Below are 17,257 nucleotides of genomic sequence, written 5' to 3'. Positions count from 1 at the left end.
AAAAATTTTTTTTTTAATTAGCCAGACATGGTACACGTGCCTGTAGTCCCAGCTACTCAGAAGGCTGAGGCAGGTGCATCGCCTGAGCCCAGGAGTTAGAGGCTGCAGTAAGCCATAATCACACCTCTGCACTCCAGCCTGGATGACAGAGTGAGACTCTGTCTCAAAACAAACAAACAAAAAACCTTAATTTCCTTATTCATATTCTCTTTTGTGGAAAAACATAAAGAGAGGATTATGTTGCCATAATTATGAGAATTTTATTAACTTGAAATAATAACATTTGGCTGGGCACAGTGGCACATGCCTATAATCCTAACACTTTGGGAGGCTGAGGTGGATGAATCACCTGAGGTTAGGAGTTCAAGATCAGCCTGGCCAACATGGTGAAACGCTGTCTCTCCTAAAAATACAAAAATTAGCTGGGCGTGGTGACGCACGCCTATAATCCCAGCTACTCAGAAGGCTGAGGCAGGAGAATCACTTGAATTTGGGAGACCAAGGTGGCAGTGAGCCAAGATCGTGCCATTGCACTCCAGCCTGGACAACAGAGCAAGAGTTTATCTCAAAATAAAAGAAATAATGACATTTGAAGAACAATTATATTAGCCTCTGTGAAAACAAAAAAATGTTCTGACAGTGCTTGGCTAATTCCTCCTTAAAGTTTATGAACACGTTCACAGAGATCTTAAAAACATCACGTGCCCTGAATTTAGTAGACTATTCTCTGATGGATGTGGTCCATTTTAAGATTTTTGCACACTTTATCCAGAGCTTTTTGTTTTGTTTTGAGACAGGGTCTGGCTCTGTTGCCCAGGCTAGAGTGCAGTGGTGTGATCTCAGCTCACTGCAACTTCTACCTCACGGCTTTAAGTGATCCTCCCACCTGAGCCTCCCAGGTAGCTAGGACTACAGGCCCGTGCCACCACACCTGGCTAAATTTTGTATTTTTTGTAGAGACAGGGTTTCACCTTGTTGCCCAGGCTAGTCTCAACCTCCTGAGTTCATGCAATCCACCTGCACTGGCCTCCCAAAGTGCTGGGGTTACAGGTGTGAGCCACAGTGCAACCCCATCTTGAGCTTTGAAAAACACGTTTAAATGGACCTTAACTGAGATACACAGCAATTTCCCTATAGTCAGCCACAATGAAGAAAAAATTAGGAAATTCATACTTTTTAAATACATACTTCAAAGATGGACACAATATTGACTTAATCAGAAGCCATCAGAGGTCACTAATAAATGAAGCAATTTGCATATGTGAATTTTGCAAGTTTCATATTTGATACCAAGAACAAAAGGTTCTCAGAATTTCAAATTAAAAACACCAGTGTTCAAAGTTCTCATAGTATAAGCCAAGTATCTAAAACCTTTGAAAACACAGCATTCTATGAAAACAATATGTGTACATGTATGTGTGTGTGCGTGTGGGGGGGGTGTTTGTGTATGCATATATATAAATTTACTAAATACTTTTCTGGCATTCTGTGAAACTTAGCCAGAATTTAATTTTTATTTCCTTTATTTACATGCCGAGTGGGTATTATTGATCATAATTATGATCTATTATATTGAAGCAGGAAAGGATATGAGTTAAATCATAGAAATAAAATATGAATTTTGGAGAAAAATAAAATAAAACTGGGGAAGAGAGATACTACAGAGAAATTACATTCTATAACCACAGAAGTGGGTTGGGCAAAATAACGAGGATTTGACCAGGTGGGATTAGAATTTCACTAAAGTTCTCACACTGCATATATTATTCAGGGTTGTATTGACAATGGAGTCCCCTTCCCATGCAGTAAGGAAACCACATACAACCAGAGGAAACAACGATTAGAAAACCCCTAGGAAGAATGATGTCAGCAAAATGTGACTAAGAAGCTTCAGACTCTCATTCTCCTTAATAAACATTAAAGAAACAACTATACAGTGGCTAAATAACTTTATAGGAACTCTGGAAAACAGTCAAAGGTCTACAGAAACCAACTAAACAAACAATCAAGAACAAGCTACATCCCGAACAGTAGGACATGTCATGGCATTTTTGCTCACCCTTGTTCCACCCCTCCCCAGCCGTTGTCTTGGTTTGGAGGAGATGGCAGTTCCCAATTCCACCTGTATTAGTCCATTCTCATGCTGCTATGAATAAATATCCAAGACTGGGTAATTTATAAAGGAAAGAGGTTTAGTTGACTCACAGTTCTGCATAGCTGGGGAGACCTCAGGAACCTTATAATCATGGCAAAAGGCAAAGGAGAAGCAGACAGGACAGAGTGAATGCCAGCAGGGGAAATGCCAGACGCTTATAAAACCATCAAATCTTATGAGAACTCATCACTATCATAAGAACGGCATGGGGAAAACTGCCCCCATGATTCAGTTACCTCCACTTGGTCCCACCCTTGACACATGGGAATTATTACAATTCAAGATGAGATTTGGGTGGGGACACAGAGCCAAATCATATCACCATCCCTTGAACCAAAATGAACAAGGCTGACCTTATTTGCAACATTCTAACTTGTCTACAGACTGCCTGAAGAATTGATCCCTGATTCACCTAACTTAGATCTCTGCTAGGAGACAAGCATGGCCTTAATCTCAGATGAGGAGAAGCAGTAGTCATGGCTCAGGAAAGCTGCAGAGAGACTGACCCTACAGATTCCTGGGGCAAAAGATTATAGGTGGAGACATATGACAGACCATCAAGACCCCACAAAGATCTCTTGGGAAATTTAAGACAATTAAAAGCAGCCATCTATACAGAGATACAAAACACCACGAACAGGTCCAGGCAAGATGCATGCTCAGTAAAGACCTGAGAAGACCTTTAGCTTTCTCTTTGATGTGATCTCAAAATTCAGAAGCAAGGCCAAGATAATTAGGAAAGGACTTCCATGGCAAAGAGCCAGTCTACAGAGAATGGGAGAAGTAGCTGTTTTTGTTTTTGTTTTTGTTTTCAAATCCCCAACATAACTATTGTGAATTTAAAATCCCAAAATCACAATGCATAAAAAGAAACAGGGAAACATGGACCATTCAATAATAATAATAAACTGGCAGAAACTATCCCTGAAAAAATACAGGTATCAGACTTACTAGAAAAAGATTTTCAAACAATTGTTTTAAATATGTTCAAACAGTAAAGAACAACATGGACCCAGACCTAAAGGAAATCAGGTAAACTATATGAACAAAGGGGAATTTCAACAGAGATAGACATTATTAAAAGAACCAACCAGAAATTCTGGAAATGAAAAATATAATGGGCACACTGGGGATAGTCAAACTTAAAAATTCACTAGAGGGATTCAATAGCAGACTTGGACAGAAAGAATAAACAAGCTTAAAGATAACTTATTTGAAATTATCTAGTATGAGGTGCAAAAAGAACAAAAGAATAAAAAAGTGAACAGAGCTTAAGAGACACTATCAAGCAGAACAATATATCCATTATGAAGATCCCAGAAGGAGAAGACAATAAGAAAAAGGTAGGGAACTTATTTGAAATATAATGGCCAAAAACTTACCCAATCTGAGGACAGAAATAGACATATAAACTCAAGAAGCTCAAAAAACTCTAAGTATAATAAACCCAAAGAGACACACAACAAGACACATTACAATCAAACTGCTGAAAGTCAAAGACAAAGAGATAATCTTGAGAGCTACAAGAGAAAAATGACTCATCACGTACAAGGGAGCCTAGTAAGATTATCAGCGAATTTCTCAGTATGAATCTTGCAGGCTAAAAAGGAATGGGAAAGTATATTCAAAAACATCAACTGGGCTGGGCGTGGTGGCTCACACTTGTAATCCCAGCACCTTGGGAGGCTGAGGCAGGCAGACCACTTGAGATCAGGAGTTCAAGACCAGCCTGGCCAACATGGTGAAACCCCATCTCTACTAAAAATACAAAATATTAGCCGGGCATGGTGGCACATGCCTGTAATCCCAGCTGTTCGGGAGGCTGAGACAGGAGAATAGCTGGAACCTGGGAGGCGGAGGTTGCAGTGAGCTGAGATCACACCACTGTACTCCAACCTGGGAGACAGAGCGAGACCCCATCTCAAAAAAAAAACAAAAGAATACTGTATCTAGCAGAACTGTCCTTCAAATGTGAAGAAATTATGACATTCCCAGATAAAAGATGTGTAGTCAACACCACTAGATGTTCCCTACAAGATATGCTAAAGAGAGTCCTTCTAATTGAAACAAAAAGATACTAGACAGCTATACAAAGTCACATGAAAGTACAATGTTCTCCATTAAAGGTAAACATATAGGCAACTATAGAGTCCTGTGTTATTATAATTCTGGTACATAAATCCACTTTTAATTCTTGTATAGAATCTATAAAATTGGCCGAGCGCGGTGGCTCATGCTTGTAATCCCAGCACTTTGGGAGGCCGAGGCGGGCAGATCACAAGGTCAGGAGATCGAGACCACGGTGAAACCCCGTCTCTACTAAAAATACAAAAAAATTAGCCGGGCGTGGTGGCGGGCGCCTGTAGTCCCAGCTACTCAGAGAGGCTGAGGCAGGAGAATGGCGTGAACCCGGGAGGCGGAGCTTGCAGTGAGCCGAGATCGCGCCACTGCACTCCAGCCTGGGTGACAGAGCGAGACTCCATCTCAAAAAAAAAAAAGAATCTATAAAATTACTCACACAAAAAAACTATATATCTAATAAGTACACAATATATAAATATAAGTTTTAACAATAAAAATAGGAGGAACTGTAAAGGAGAATTTTTGTATGCTAATGAAGATTAGTTGTTATCAGTGTAACATAAATTGCATAAATTTGAAATGTGTTATGTAATCACAATGTTAGCCACCAAGAAAAATATCTATATAGTGCACACAAAAGGAAATGAAAAGGGAATCAAAATATGTCACTATAAAAAAAAAAAATCAATGGATTACAAAGGGAGGGCAGTAAGAAAAGAAATGAGGGACCAAAAAGCCACAAGACATACAGAAAAGAGGTGACAAATCAGCAGTAGTAAATCCTTCCATATCAATAATTACTTTAAATTTTAATAATCCAACTACTAGTCAAAAGACATATTGACTGAATGGATTTTTTTAAAAAAATCCAACACTCTGCTGCACACAAGAGACTCATTTTAGATCCAACACATAAGCTGAAATGGAAAGGATGGAAAAAATATTTCATGTAAATAGTAACCACAAGAGAGCAGGGGTACCTATAATGGTATCAGATAAAAGACTTTCAATGAAAAATCATCACAAGAGACCAGGAAGGATAATATATGATTAAAGAGTCAATTCACCAAGATATAATGATTATAAATATGTATGCACCAAATATCAGAACTCTAAAATATGTGAAGCAAACATTAACATAATTGAAGAAAGAAATAGACAGCAATGCAGTAATATTAGGAGACTTCAATAACCTGCTTTCAGTAATCGATAGGACAACCAGACAGAAGATCAATAAGGACAACAGAAGACTTGAAAAACACTACAGATCAATTGGATGGAATAGACACATACAGAACTCTCCACTCAATTCCTATCAAAATCTCAATATATCTTTGCAGAAATAGAAAAAAAAATACTCATCCTTAAATTAATACAGAAAATCAAGGGACCTTGAGAAGCCAAAACAATCTTGAAAACAAACAATAAAGTTGAAGAACTCACACTTTCTGACTTCAAAATTTACTGCAAAGCTACAGTAATCAAAATATGGTACTAGCATAAAGAGAGACATCTAGAACCATGGAACAGAATTGAGAACCTAAATAAAACCTTTGTGTATGTGGATAAATGATTTCTGACAAGGGTGCCAAGACCATTTAATGGGGGAAAAGACATTCCTTTCATCAAATGTTGCTGGGAAAACAGGATGTCCATATGCAAAAGTATGAAGTTAGACTCATACCTTACACCATATACAAAAATCAACTCAAAATGTTTCAAAAATCTACACATGGGCCTAAAACTACAATTCTCTTGGAAGAAAACATAGGAGAAAATGTAGCATTGAATTTGGCAACGATTTCACAGGTAAGACACCAAAAGTACAGGCAATAAAAACAACAACAAAAAAACAGATAAATTAGACTTCATTAAAATTATCGTTTGTCCATCAAAGGATACTATCAACAGAGTAAAAAGGCAACCCACACAACAGGAGAAAAGACAGTTGGCCCTCTGTATCCATATGGGTTCCTCATCTGTGGATTCCACCAACAACAGATTGAAAACATTGGGAAAAAAACCATCTGTACTAAACATGTACAGACTTTTTTTCTTGTAAATTATTCCCTAAATAATACAGTATAACAATGATTTACATAACAATTACATTGTATTAGGTATTATAAGTAATGCAGAGATTATTTAAAATATATGTGAGGATATGTATAGATTAAATGCAAATACTATGCATTTAATATCAGGGACATAAGCATCTGCAGATTTTAGTATCTGTAGGGGGTCCTGGAATCAACCCCCACAAATACTGAGTGACAACTGTATTTGCAAATCACATATATAATAAGTGACAAATAACCAGAATATAGAAGAACTACAACCCAATAAAAAAAAATTTAATGTGCAAAGAACTTCCAAGATATACAAATGGACAAAAAGTACATGAAATGATGTTCAACATCACTAATTGTTAGAAAAATGCAGATCAAACCACAATGAGAAACTACTTTATATACATTGGGATGGCTATTATTTGATTTTAGCCAAAAGGCTGAGAAGCAATAAGATAGCCATTATCAAAAACAGAAAGCAAAAGTGTTGATAAGGATGTGGAGAAACTAGAACATTTGTACATTGCCAGTGGGAATATAAAATGGTGTTGCCCCTGTGGAAAACAGTATGATAGTTCCTCAAAAAATTAAACATAAAACCATTATGTGATCCAGCAATTTTACTTCTGGTATACACCCCAAAGAATTGAAAGCAAGGACATGAACAAATATTTTTACACCTATGTTCATAGCAACATTAGTCACAATACCCAAAACAATCAAAATGGCCATTGACAGATGAATAAACAAAAGGTGGTATATACATATAATGAAATCTTATTCAGCCCTAAAAAGGGAATGAAGTTCTGATACCTGCTACAGCATGAATGAACTTTGCAGACATTATGCTAAGTGAAATGAGGCTCAAAAGGACAAATATTGTATTACTCCACTTATATGAAGTACCTGGAATAGTCAAATTCTTACGGACACAATGTAGAACCCCACGCACGGTGGCTTATGCCTGTAATCCCAGCACTTTCAGAGGCCAAGGTGGGTGGATCACCTGAGGTTAGGAGTTCAAGACCAGCCTGACCAACACGGAGAAACCCCATCTCTAATAAAAATACAAAATTAGCAGGGCGTGGTGGCACATGCCTGTAATCCCAGCTACTCGAGAGGTTGAGGCAGGAGAATCACTTGAACCCAGGAGGCGGAGGTTGTGGTGAGCCGAGATTGTGCCACTGCACTCCAGCCTGGGCAACAAGAGTGAAATTCCATCTCAGAAAAGTAAAACAGTGGTTATCAGAGACTTAAGGAAGTATGAAATAGGAAATTGTTACTTAATGAGTACAGAATTTCAGTTGGATGATGAAAAAGTTCTGGAGATGGAAAGCGGTGATGGTTACATGATGATGTGAATGTGCCTAATCCCACTAAAGTATACACTTAAAAAATAAAGTGGTAAATTTTATGTTACATATATTTTACCACAATAAAAAATAAAGGAAAGAAATGAAACCCCTAGTGATTTAGTTACCTCTTGGGAACATTCTGGAAAAAATTTGTGCTAATGACAGAAATGGAAGGAAAAAGTTTTAATTATCTTTTAAACTTTAATAGGTAAGGTTATCTTGGGGCTACATGTTTGAGTGAGTTTCTAGGTATGGGGCATACCTCTTGTTTCCTCCCACTGACTTTGCTCATAGTCAAGGGTAATAAATCATGTAGTTACATATCTACATTGTCTTGTTTGTACTATTCATTGGCATACTGTCTGAAAGAAATCTTATATTTATTTATTAATTTTTTTTGAGGTGGAGTATCATCCTGTCACCCAGGCTGGAGTGCAGAGGTATGATCTCAGCTCACTGCAACCTCTGCCTCCCGGGTTCAAGTGATTCTCCTGCCTCAGCCTCCAGAGTAACTGGGATTACAGAAGCATGCCACCATACCCGGCTAATTTGTTTATTTTTAGAAGAGACAGGGTTTCACCATGTTGGCCAGGCTGGTCTTGAACTTCTGACCTGAAGTGATCCACCCGCCTTGACCTCCCAAAGTGCTGGGATTACAGTTGTGAGCCACCGTGCCAGCCCACAGAAATGTTGTATTTAGAAATGGCAGAAACCCATTCTTTTAATGTGGAATTATGGTAGATACAGCAACCTGCTGCGCTTTCTGTTTATACTATCATCCAGAGGGGAGTGATACACATAGAATAGAGAGTGTGTGTATATATATGTGTGTGTGTGTGTGTGTGTGTGTGTGTATATACACGCACATACACATACACATACACGGTATTTACATGTTGACAATTACATTAATAGAGCATCTTGAAGTATAAGTGTGTAACCTCTAAAAATGATAAAGTAGCAATTTTTGTGTTTGCTAGTACTTCTATCATAAGTTTATCAATTTGCTTGATGGAATACAGTATCTTCAAGTATTGGTTGAGATGGAGTAATTGATAAAACTATTCTCATTCTTTCCTCTAAAAATTGATTTTTAAAAAATATTTTAAGGCTGGGCGTGGTGGCTCACGCCTGTAATCCCAGCACTTTGGGAGGCCAAGGCGGGCGGATCACCAGGTCAGGAGATCAAGACCATTCTGGCCAACATGGTGAAACCCCGTCTCTACTAAAAATACAAAAAAAAATTAGCCGGGTATGGCGGCACGTGCCTGTAGTCTCAGCTACTCGGGAGGCTGAGGCAGGAGAATTGCTTGAACCTGGGAGGCGGAGACTGCAGTGAGCCAAGACTGTGCCACTGTACTCCAGCCTAGTGACAGAGCGAGACTCCATCTCAAAAAAAAAAAAAAGTTAAATATATCAACATACTTTATCTCAGTATTTATGATCTATTTACTTTCTGAAAGATTTGGGGCATTTCATTAAAGTATTTTATATATCATATCTAAAATAAATTATATACACAGCAAAAGTCAATTAAAAGTTGCAGGCCGGGCATGGTGACTTAGCCTGTAATCCTAGTGATTTGGGAGGCTAAGGCGAAAAGATCACCAGAGCCCAGTAGTTTGAGACTAGCTTGGGCAACACAGCAAGACCTTGTCTCTACAAAAATAAAAGTTTAAAAAAATTATCCAAGCATGGTGGTGCACACCTGTAGTCCCAGCTACTTGGGATGCTGAGGCAAGATCACCTGAGCCCAGAAGTTTGAGCTGTAATTTTGCTGTGAGCTATAATTGTGCCACTGTTCTCCAGCCTGGGCAACAGAGCACGACCCTATCTCAAAAAAAAAGAAAAGAAAAAAAGTTGCAGAGTTAGGTGATGTCGAATATCAGGCTGTTTTATACAAATTAAAAGTGTGTTTAGCTCTGAATTTGGGAAGGCAAAGGCAAAAAAGTGAAATAGGTTTACTTTGAGAAGTATCACGGTATAACAGAAAGAATGCAGTATTATAAGCAAACTGTCTCAGTCCAATTTTGTTCCACTACCTCCTCACTGCTACACACCTCTATACTTGTTTCCTCATCTGTAAAATGAGAATAGTTATGTTTAATTTAGTAATATTACATGATTAATCTGTCAAATTAGGTAATGGAAAACCATTCTGTTCTAAAACACGGTTCATGATTATTGTTTTTATTGACTTTTTAACACATGCAAATAATAAATTTATCTAGATGGAAACACTTTTTCAGCATTCTATATTCACACTCAAGAATGTTTGTGCAGGCCAGGTGCATTGGCTTACACCTGTAATCCCAGCACTTTGGGAGGTCAAGGCAGGTGGATCACTTGAGGCCAGGAGTTCAAGACCAGCCTGGCCAAAATGGTGAAACCTTGTCTCTACAAAAAATACAAAAATAGCCTGGCGTGGTGGTGCATGCCTGTAATCCCAGCTACTTGGGAGGCTAGGGTGGGAAAATCACCTGAGTCTGGGAGATCAAGGCTGCATTGAGCCTTGATTGTACCACTACACTCCAGCCTGGGTGACAGAGTGAGCCCTTATCTCTAAAAAAAAAAAAAAAAAAAAAAAAAAGCTTGTGTAAAAAAAACTGAAAAGCAGCCCAGCAAGGTGGCTCACACCTGTAATCCCAGCACTTTGGGAGGCCAAGGTGGGGAGATCGCCTGAGGTCAAGAGTTCAAGACCAGCCCGGCCAACACGGCAAAACCCCGTCTCTACTAAAAATACAAAAAAAATTAGCCAGATGTGGTGGCGTGCACCTGTAGTCTCAGCTACTCAGGAGGCTGAGGCAGGGAAAACTGCTTGAATCTGGGAAGCGGAGGTTGCAGTGAGCCGAGATCACGCCACTGCACTCCAACCTGGGCAACGGAGCAAGACACTGTCTTATTAAAAAACAAACAAACAAAAAAACTGAAACGCAACCTGGGTGTGATAGCGTATCCCTACAATCCCAGCTCCTCTGGAGGCTGAGGTAGCGGAACTGCTTGAGCCCAGGAATTTTAGGCCAGCGTGGAGAACCTAGCAAGACCCAATCTCTAAATTTTTAACTGAAAAACAAACTAAGCATGTCTTAAGAGTTTTGAAAAGGATAGACATTCTAGTCACATAGATGTTTCTTATTATAACTCTTCTTTATAAGGTGAAATACTTATATTAAATCATAATTCACTAAAGGCATTCCTGTGGAAAGGTGAAATGACAAGTTCTAAGTACATTCCTTTCTGATGGCTTACTTAACACAGAAGTTATAAAGTTAGTTAGCTTATCTATCAGCTTGTCTCTAGTATGTACCAGAAGCCTCAAGCCAACCTTTGGCAAGTGCTAGACTATAGTCAGTTTGAGACTGCATTTTCTGCAAAAAATGTCAAGTACCAAACTCTGCAATGTTGATGAAAAAGAAACCTATATATGATACCAAATATGCAAAAAGCAGAGTTCAATTTCACAATGTTCAGTAGTGAAACTTGAATAGCTGGTCAACTTACTCAGAAAAGCGTCTCCTGCCACATAGGGTGGGCCACTAGGTAGCATGCTTATAAGCAAAAGCCTTGAATGATAGGAATAGGGAATCAGAGAAGTTAATCATAAAGCAGTCTGTGGAACTAGTATTGTTAGTACATTAAAAAACTATAGTGGAAAAAAAACACTTTACAGAGAAATAAGAACAAAATTATAATCCCAACTCTGCCACTAACTGACTTTGGACAAAACACTTAACCCATATGAGCCTCAACTTGTTCATCTATAAAATAAAAGAATTTCAGATTAGGGAGTTTTAAGATTTCTTCCATGTCTAAAATATTATACTTCTGGGATTTAATTATTATTAAACCAAATCAGAAACTTCAAGAGAGACTATTAGTAACACAGAGGAAACCTGACATAATAAACTGAGATGATCACTTACTGTATTAAAATTTAAAAATCTGTATTAAGTGAGCCACAGGTCAAAGTCCAGTTTATAACAAAGCAAAGCTTAATTTGTCTGCTGAATTTACTTACAAAAGTCTGTGTACATTTAAAGGAAAGTGACCTGATATCACCCAATATTAGGTAACAGCAAAAGGGTGTGGCTCAGAAAATGCACTTAACCACATGTAGAAAGCAATGAGGGACTGGGGAAAACCCTTTTGTTGCTGTAAAATTACTACAAGAATTAACATGTAGTTTCATTCAGTCAAGGCTGAGCACAATTTCAAAACATTAAAAAAAAATGAAGATCAGTCTTCCTTGGAACCACAACTTCCTATTATTGAACAAAATCACCTCCTCCCAAACTAGGAAACAAGCAAAGCAAAACTACCAATTCTACAGTGTTTATCCAGAAGCTTAAAATTTCATAAGCTTTTGGTCCAATAATTCTATTTCTACAGTTCTATACCAAGGAAATAATCCTACAAACAGAAAAAAAAAAAAACTTCATGCCTAAGAATATCTATCATAGGGTTATTTATGAAAAAGAAGAAATTGGAAACAATGTAAATTTATCCAAAAAAGGAGTGGTTAAATAAAGCTATAGTATTTAATGGAATAATAAAATTCAGCCATTAAAAACAGACTATGTGGGAACATTAAAAAGTTTTGAAGTGTTGTGAGGCCAAAAAAAGAAAAAGAAAAGATACAGAATTATATATACAATATAATTCAAGCTGTGTTTAAAATAAATAAATAAAACATATATGTGGAGAAAAAGAGACTAGAAGCAAATTCATGTTAACTTTACTTTTGTATAACTGGTAGGACTATGGGTAAATTTTCATACTTTTCTGTTTTCCAAATTTTATTTAATGATTATGTTTACTTCAAATAATGTTTAAAAACTTGAATGTAAAATAAATTATTTTATAAATCTTCAAAATATCCCTCTAAGGTACGTAGAGTATAAGTCAAGGTTATATAGCAATGGAAACCTTGGAAATGACCTGAAGTCTTTTTAAAATGCAATGGATTTTAAAGGAAATCCTCCAAAGGAATATTTTTTGTTTTGTTTTTTTTAAATCCTGGAAGATCTTGAGAAGTTAATTCTATGATTCTTACTTTTTAAAATGTAATTCCTAAGGTAAGAGAGGATTAAATCATGGATAGAAGACACTACATAACATCAACAACATGGCTGAACGACACGATAGTTCTTAGGTATGCCATCAGCCTTCTAGCAACAAGTATATCTAGATATTAAGAAAATAAAATAATTTACCTAGGATCTCTGCCAGTTGATGAACAAGGCCAAAACCTAACTCATTTTCTCAATGACCATTCTCGTGGTATAGAAACTAGACTTTGGTATGGTAGTTTATAAGCCAAGAGTTGAAGCTTATGTTTTAAAAATGACAGTGCTTAGTTTTCTTTTTAAATTGAAAGCTACCTAAAAGCCTGGAACTTGCCAGCACACACTCAAGCCTCAGGCACTATTAAATTACGCATTCTTCTTGCTACCTGTTTTTCCAGGTTTTTTTTTTTTCGATTTTGTGTACATCAAGATCTACAGGCACATACCTACATACATGTGTTGCCCTTAATTTTTAGCCGCATATCTGTTTCCTTTGAGATGTGACTACTTAAAATAGTACAAATGCAGACTTTCTGAAAGGCTTCTCTTAGTAAAAATAACTTTTAAGATATAACTTACAGAATAACTTTAAATTTATTTTTTAAAATTATTTTCACCTATACTTTAAGTAAAATGTCTCCAATTATGACATGATAGTGTAAGTGCTGTTATCCCTACTCTCTTTACCTTTTACTTTTACCATTTCAACTCTAAGTAGGTTATCTTCAAATTTTACAAACTGTCCCCACTGTATTATTTTTCACATAATATCACTCATCTTTAGTCTTATCTTCACACATCATCCAACTTCAGAAGCCCATAAGATCTTCTGTTTTTCTGTAACTGACAGGGATGGGCGGAAAGTGCAAAAGAAAGAATAACAAATGGGAAATAGATAAAGTTGTTGTTAATATTTCTTTGCAGCTTCATAAAATTTTATGAAAGTCTTATAAAACCACAATCTGTTCTATTTTATAAACCATTATCTCAAGAGCCATTATCAAATACTCAGTAAAACACCAAAATTAGGAAATATATGCTATATAATACCTTTTAGAACACACAGTATTTTAAAATCACACTGTAGAATCCAAATGATGACCCACAGTTTGCAATTTTTCATTGGAGGAACCCTCAGATGCTTCTAAATTTCAATTAACATCCTGTCCTTTCTTTGCCTTTTAATGCTTATTATTTCTTGACTAGTTTTTATGAATATCGTATCAAAATTTTGATGACCAAGTCAGGTAAGTATACAGTTCTCTTATGTATCTATGTGCAGTACATTTTAAACTATTTTATTTTGTTTCACTATTTTTAAGTACTTAAAAATAATAAAGATACAAATGTTAAGTCAGTAACTTTTTACTCTGCTTAAACATTATTTTTTATTTGTTTATTTGCAGGATATCAGAGATGGTAGTTCTCTCAAAATGATTCACTTTGGTCTGGTGTAAATATTAAGAAAAAAAGAAAACTGCCTCCTTCGTATCTAAACTTTTTCATGGCCTGATACAGACTTAAAATCCCCTGTGTGGATTTTTAACAAGAGACAGTATGAATCACATAAATTAGTTAAGAGTTTTGAGTTGAGTGTTTTCAAAATAAAGTTTTATTATTTCAAAAACATGCAGCATAACAGCAAAGTGATCCTAAGTAAAAGTCTTTAACCTACTTATTTTCAATAATGTAAAATTTGGAAGTGTCTTAAATTGTATGTTAATTAGGTGCAACAAAAATAGAATATTTAAACTTTGTTCTCCCAGGTACTTTAAAAAAGGGGCAGTAGGGGGCAGGCATAGTGCTCATGCCTGTAGTTCCAGTGCTTTAGGAGGCCAAGGCTGAAGGATCTCTTCAGCCCAGGAGTTCAAGACTAGCCTGTGCAACATAGTGAAACGCTGTCTCTAGAAAAAATTTTAAAAATTAGCCAGGCATGGTGGTACATGCTCGTGAAGCTGAGGCAGAAGAACTGCTTGAGCCCAGGAGTTCAAGGCTACAGTGAGCTCTGATCGCGCCACTGCACTCTAACCTGGGCAACAGAGAGTGACCCCGTCTCCAAAAAAAAAAAAAGAAAAAGAAAAGAAAGAAAGTCCTCTTCTGCTCTTGTTTACATTATTAATTTACATTACAAATACAGTATTTATTATGCAAATTTTCAGCCCAGACCCACTGTTAGAAGACAATTCTCCATGGTTCTCTCAAATTACTGCTATGAGTAATTTGCCCTGACTGCCCCTTAGAACACAGATACTGTTTTCCCTCTGGAGAAAGGCGCAGGCATGCTTACCAACTTTTCTTTGAGATTTGAGTTCTTTAAGCTCAGAATGCCTCTGCTTTACACTGCCCATTGAGTGTGCAGGTGTCATCTCTTGACATTGTTCTATAGGAATAGGGCTCAGAGAATCCATGAAGAAAAGAAAAAAATGCTGATACCCTGGTTACTATCATTTGTCTCTGACTCAGGAGTCTCATGTCTTCTAACAGCACTCATGAAACTATAGTGTGGTAACTTGTTAGCCAGTAAGTAGGGTAAAATCTCATACCCTTCACAGTTATTGACACCCATTCTTTAGCAGATAACTGGTATTTCACAATTATAGACATCTATAGGCCAGGCACGGTGACTCATGCCTGTAATCCCAGCACTTTGGGAGGCCGAGGAGGGCGAATCACGAGGTCAGGAGATGGAAACCATCCTAGACAACATGGTGAAACCCCATCTCTACTAAAAATACAAAAAAAAAAAAAAAAATTAGCCAGGCGTGGTGGCGTACACCTGTAGTCCCAGCGACTTGGGAGGCTGAAGCAGGAGAATGGCGTGAACCCGGGGGGTGGAGGTTGCAGTGAGCCGAGATCATGCCATTACACTCCAGCCTGGGTGACAAAGTAAGACTCCGTCTCAAAAAAAAAAAAAAAAAAATTATAGACATCTATAATAATCAACATTGTTTAATATTAGATAATAATTACATTATATAAATCTTAGAGTTCAAAGTTAATCAGACTGAAGGCTTTTATACTTCAAATTTTTCTTTCTACTTCCCATTTATCTGTACCTCTACCAGAGGGTATGACAAAAGAAGGTGAAACTCAAATTAGATTTTTCATTTTGTTATTGCTCTGAAAAAATTTTAATAATGCATAACATGTAAGCCAAACTGAGTTACCAGCAAATTTTCATTCTCCTATTCCCAACCTTCTTTATCACACAGATAATCAAAAGTTAACTAATTTTTAGAGAAAAAATTTTATTTAAAAAAATAGGGTTTTGTCAAGATTGCAAAATTTTCTCCAGATTTTCTGGGTAAATAGTCATTAACCCAAAATACCTTTCCTGTGAGATATTAAATATAAAATATGGATATTGATACATCTATGTTGTTCTACATAATAATAATAATAATGAAAATGTTTGCCAGTTATGTAGGTGAAAATTAAACAAATCATAGTTCTTAAAGTACCCATTTTCCCCACTTCACATACGTCTAGAAAAATTAAATGTACAGAAAACCAAGTTTAGATAGTAAGAATATATTATGAATGATCTTTGATAATGCCCATGATTTATAAATGCTGTTATTTCCCAGATGTTGTAAATCTGAGAATATTAATTAAATTGATATTCCTGCTTTGCTAGAACCTGAAAGGATTATGAAGGGGCTACCATAGCTCTAAAGTAAGAAGAGTAGTATAGGCAGGAACAGCTAGGTAGTATCTGTCCTAGCACTGACAGGTTCACAGGTTGTCCTTCAGGAATAGACCCATGAGCTTTTTCAACTATTTTCCAGATTTCTCAGATCTGAAGTAACTTCCACAGTAATTTATATTAGCTGTCACATTGTGTCTTATTGCTAGAATAAACTTTGGAATGTTAATGTCTAAAAGTTTTTGCTTCATTAAAAGGCTGTGTAACCAAAACTTGGTATTATACTTTCTTCTTACTATCTTGAAATGTTTGTTAAGGAGTTAAAATTATACCACCGTCTACTGAGAGTTTGATCAGTGCTACAACACACATAGCCCTGTACCAGACACTGTACATAGGGATTCTCAATGAAAAGTCCCCTGAAACTCAGTGAGGAAGATACATCATCATCATCATGATCCCTACTCTATTGATGAAGAAACCTGATGAGCCTTCTAGCACCAGGTGTCACCTAGAAAGGACAGAGGGGCCTGGCCTCCCCTCCCACAATGTGCCAAGTGGAGTTCGAGCTGGCCCACACTGCCCTCAAGCAGCTGAAGGGTACTGTGTGCGATCAGGAGAAAACTGCTGGTGTGTAGCTTCTACAAACAGCCCACCCAGAGCGACTGCAACATCCCTGCCCCTTCAGCCTCAGATGTGAAAGCCAAGGCCAAGTAGGAGGCATGGAATGTGAACAAAGGGATGTCTAAGATGGACACCATGAGGATCTATTGCCAAAGTAGAAAAGCTGAAGAAGAATAAGGCTGGCTAAGGACACATTAGCAAACACAAGGAAGTAGCATGGCTCCTCTGGTACAGAATGCCCTTCCTTAAAAACCTTGATG

General features: G+C 37.1%; 1 protein-coding gene across 1 annotated transcript in view; it reads left to right on the top strand.

Annotated features, from left to right (window-relative positions):
- WDPCP (WD repeat containing planar cell polarity effector) overlaps positions 1-14,366 on the top strand; it is a 478,431-nt gene extending 464,065 nt beyond the window's left edge. Inside the window, exon 18 of the mRNA XM_003262443.4 lies at positions 14,134-14,366. Coding sequence (XP_003262491.2) covers positions 14,134-14,184 — 51 coding nt within the window. The 3' untranslated portion in view covers positions 14,185-14,366. The remainder of the gene's footprint in view (positions 1-14,133) is intronic.
- Positions 14,367-17,257: the final 2,891 nt, after the last annotated feature.

Source organism: Nomascus leucogenys, chromosome 14 (genome assembly GCF_006542625.1).
Source record: "Nomascus leucogenys isolate Asia chromosome 14, Asia_NLE_v1, whole genome shotgun sequence".
In the NCBI taxonomy this organism is placed as follows: Eukaryota; Metazoa; Chordata; class Mammalia; order Primates; family Hylobatidae; genus Nomascus; species Nomascus leucogenys.
The sequence above is the reverse complement of the archived record's forward strand: the minus strand, read 5'-3'. Positions and strand labels throughout refer to the sequence as shown.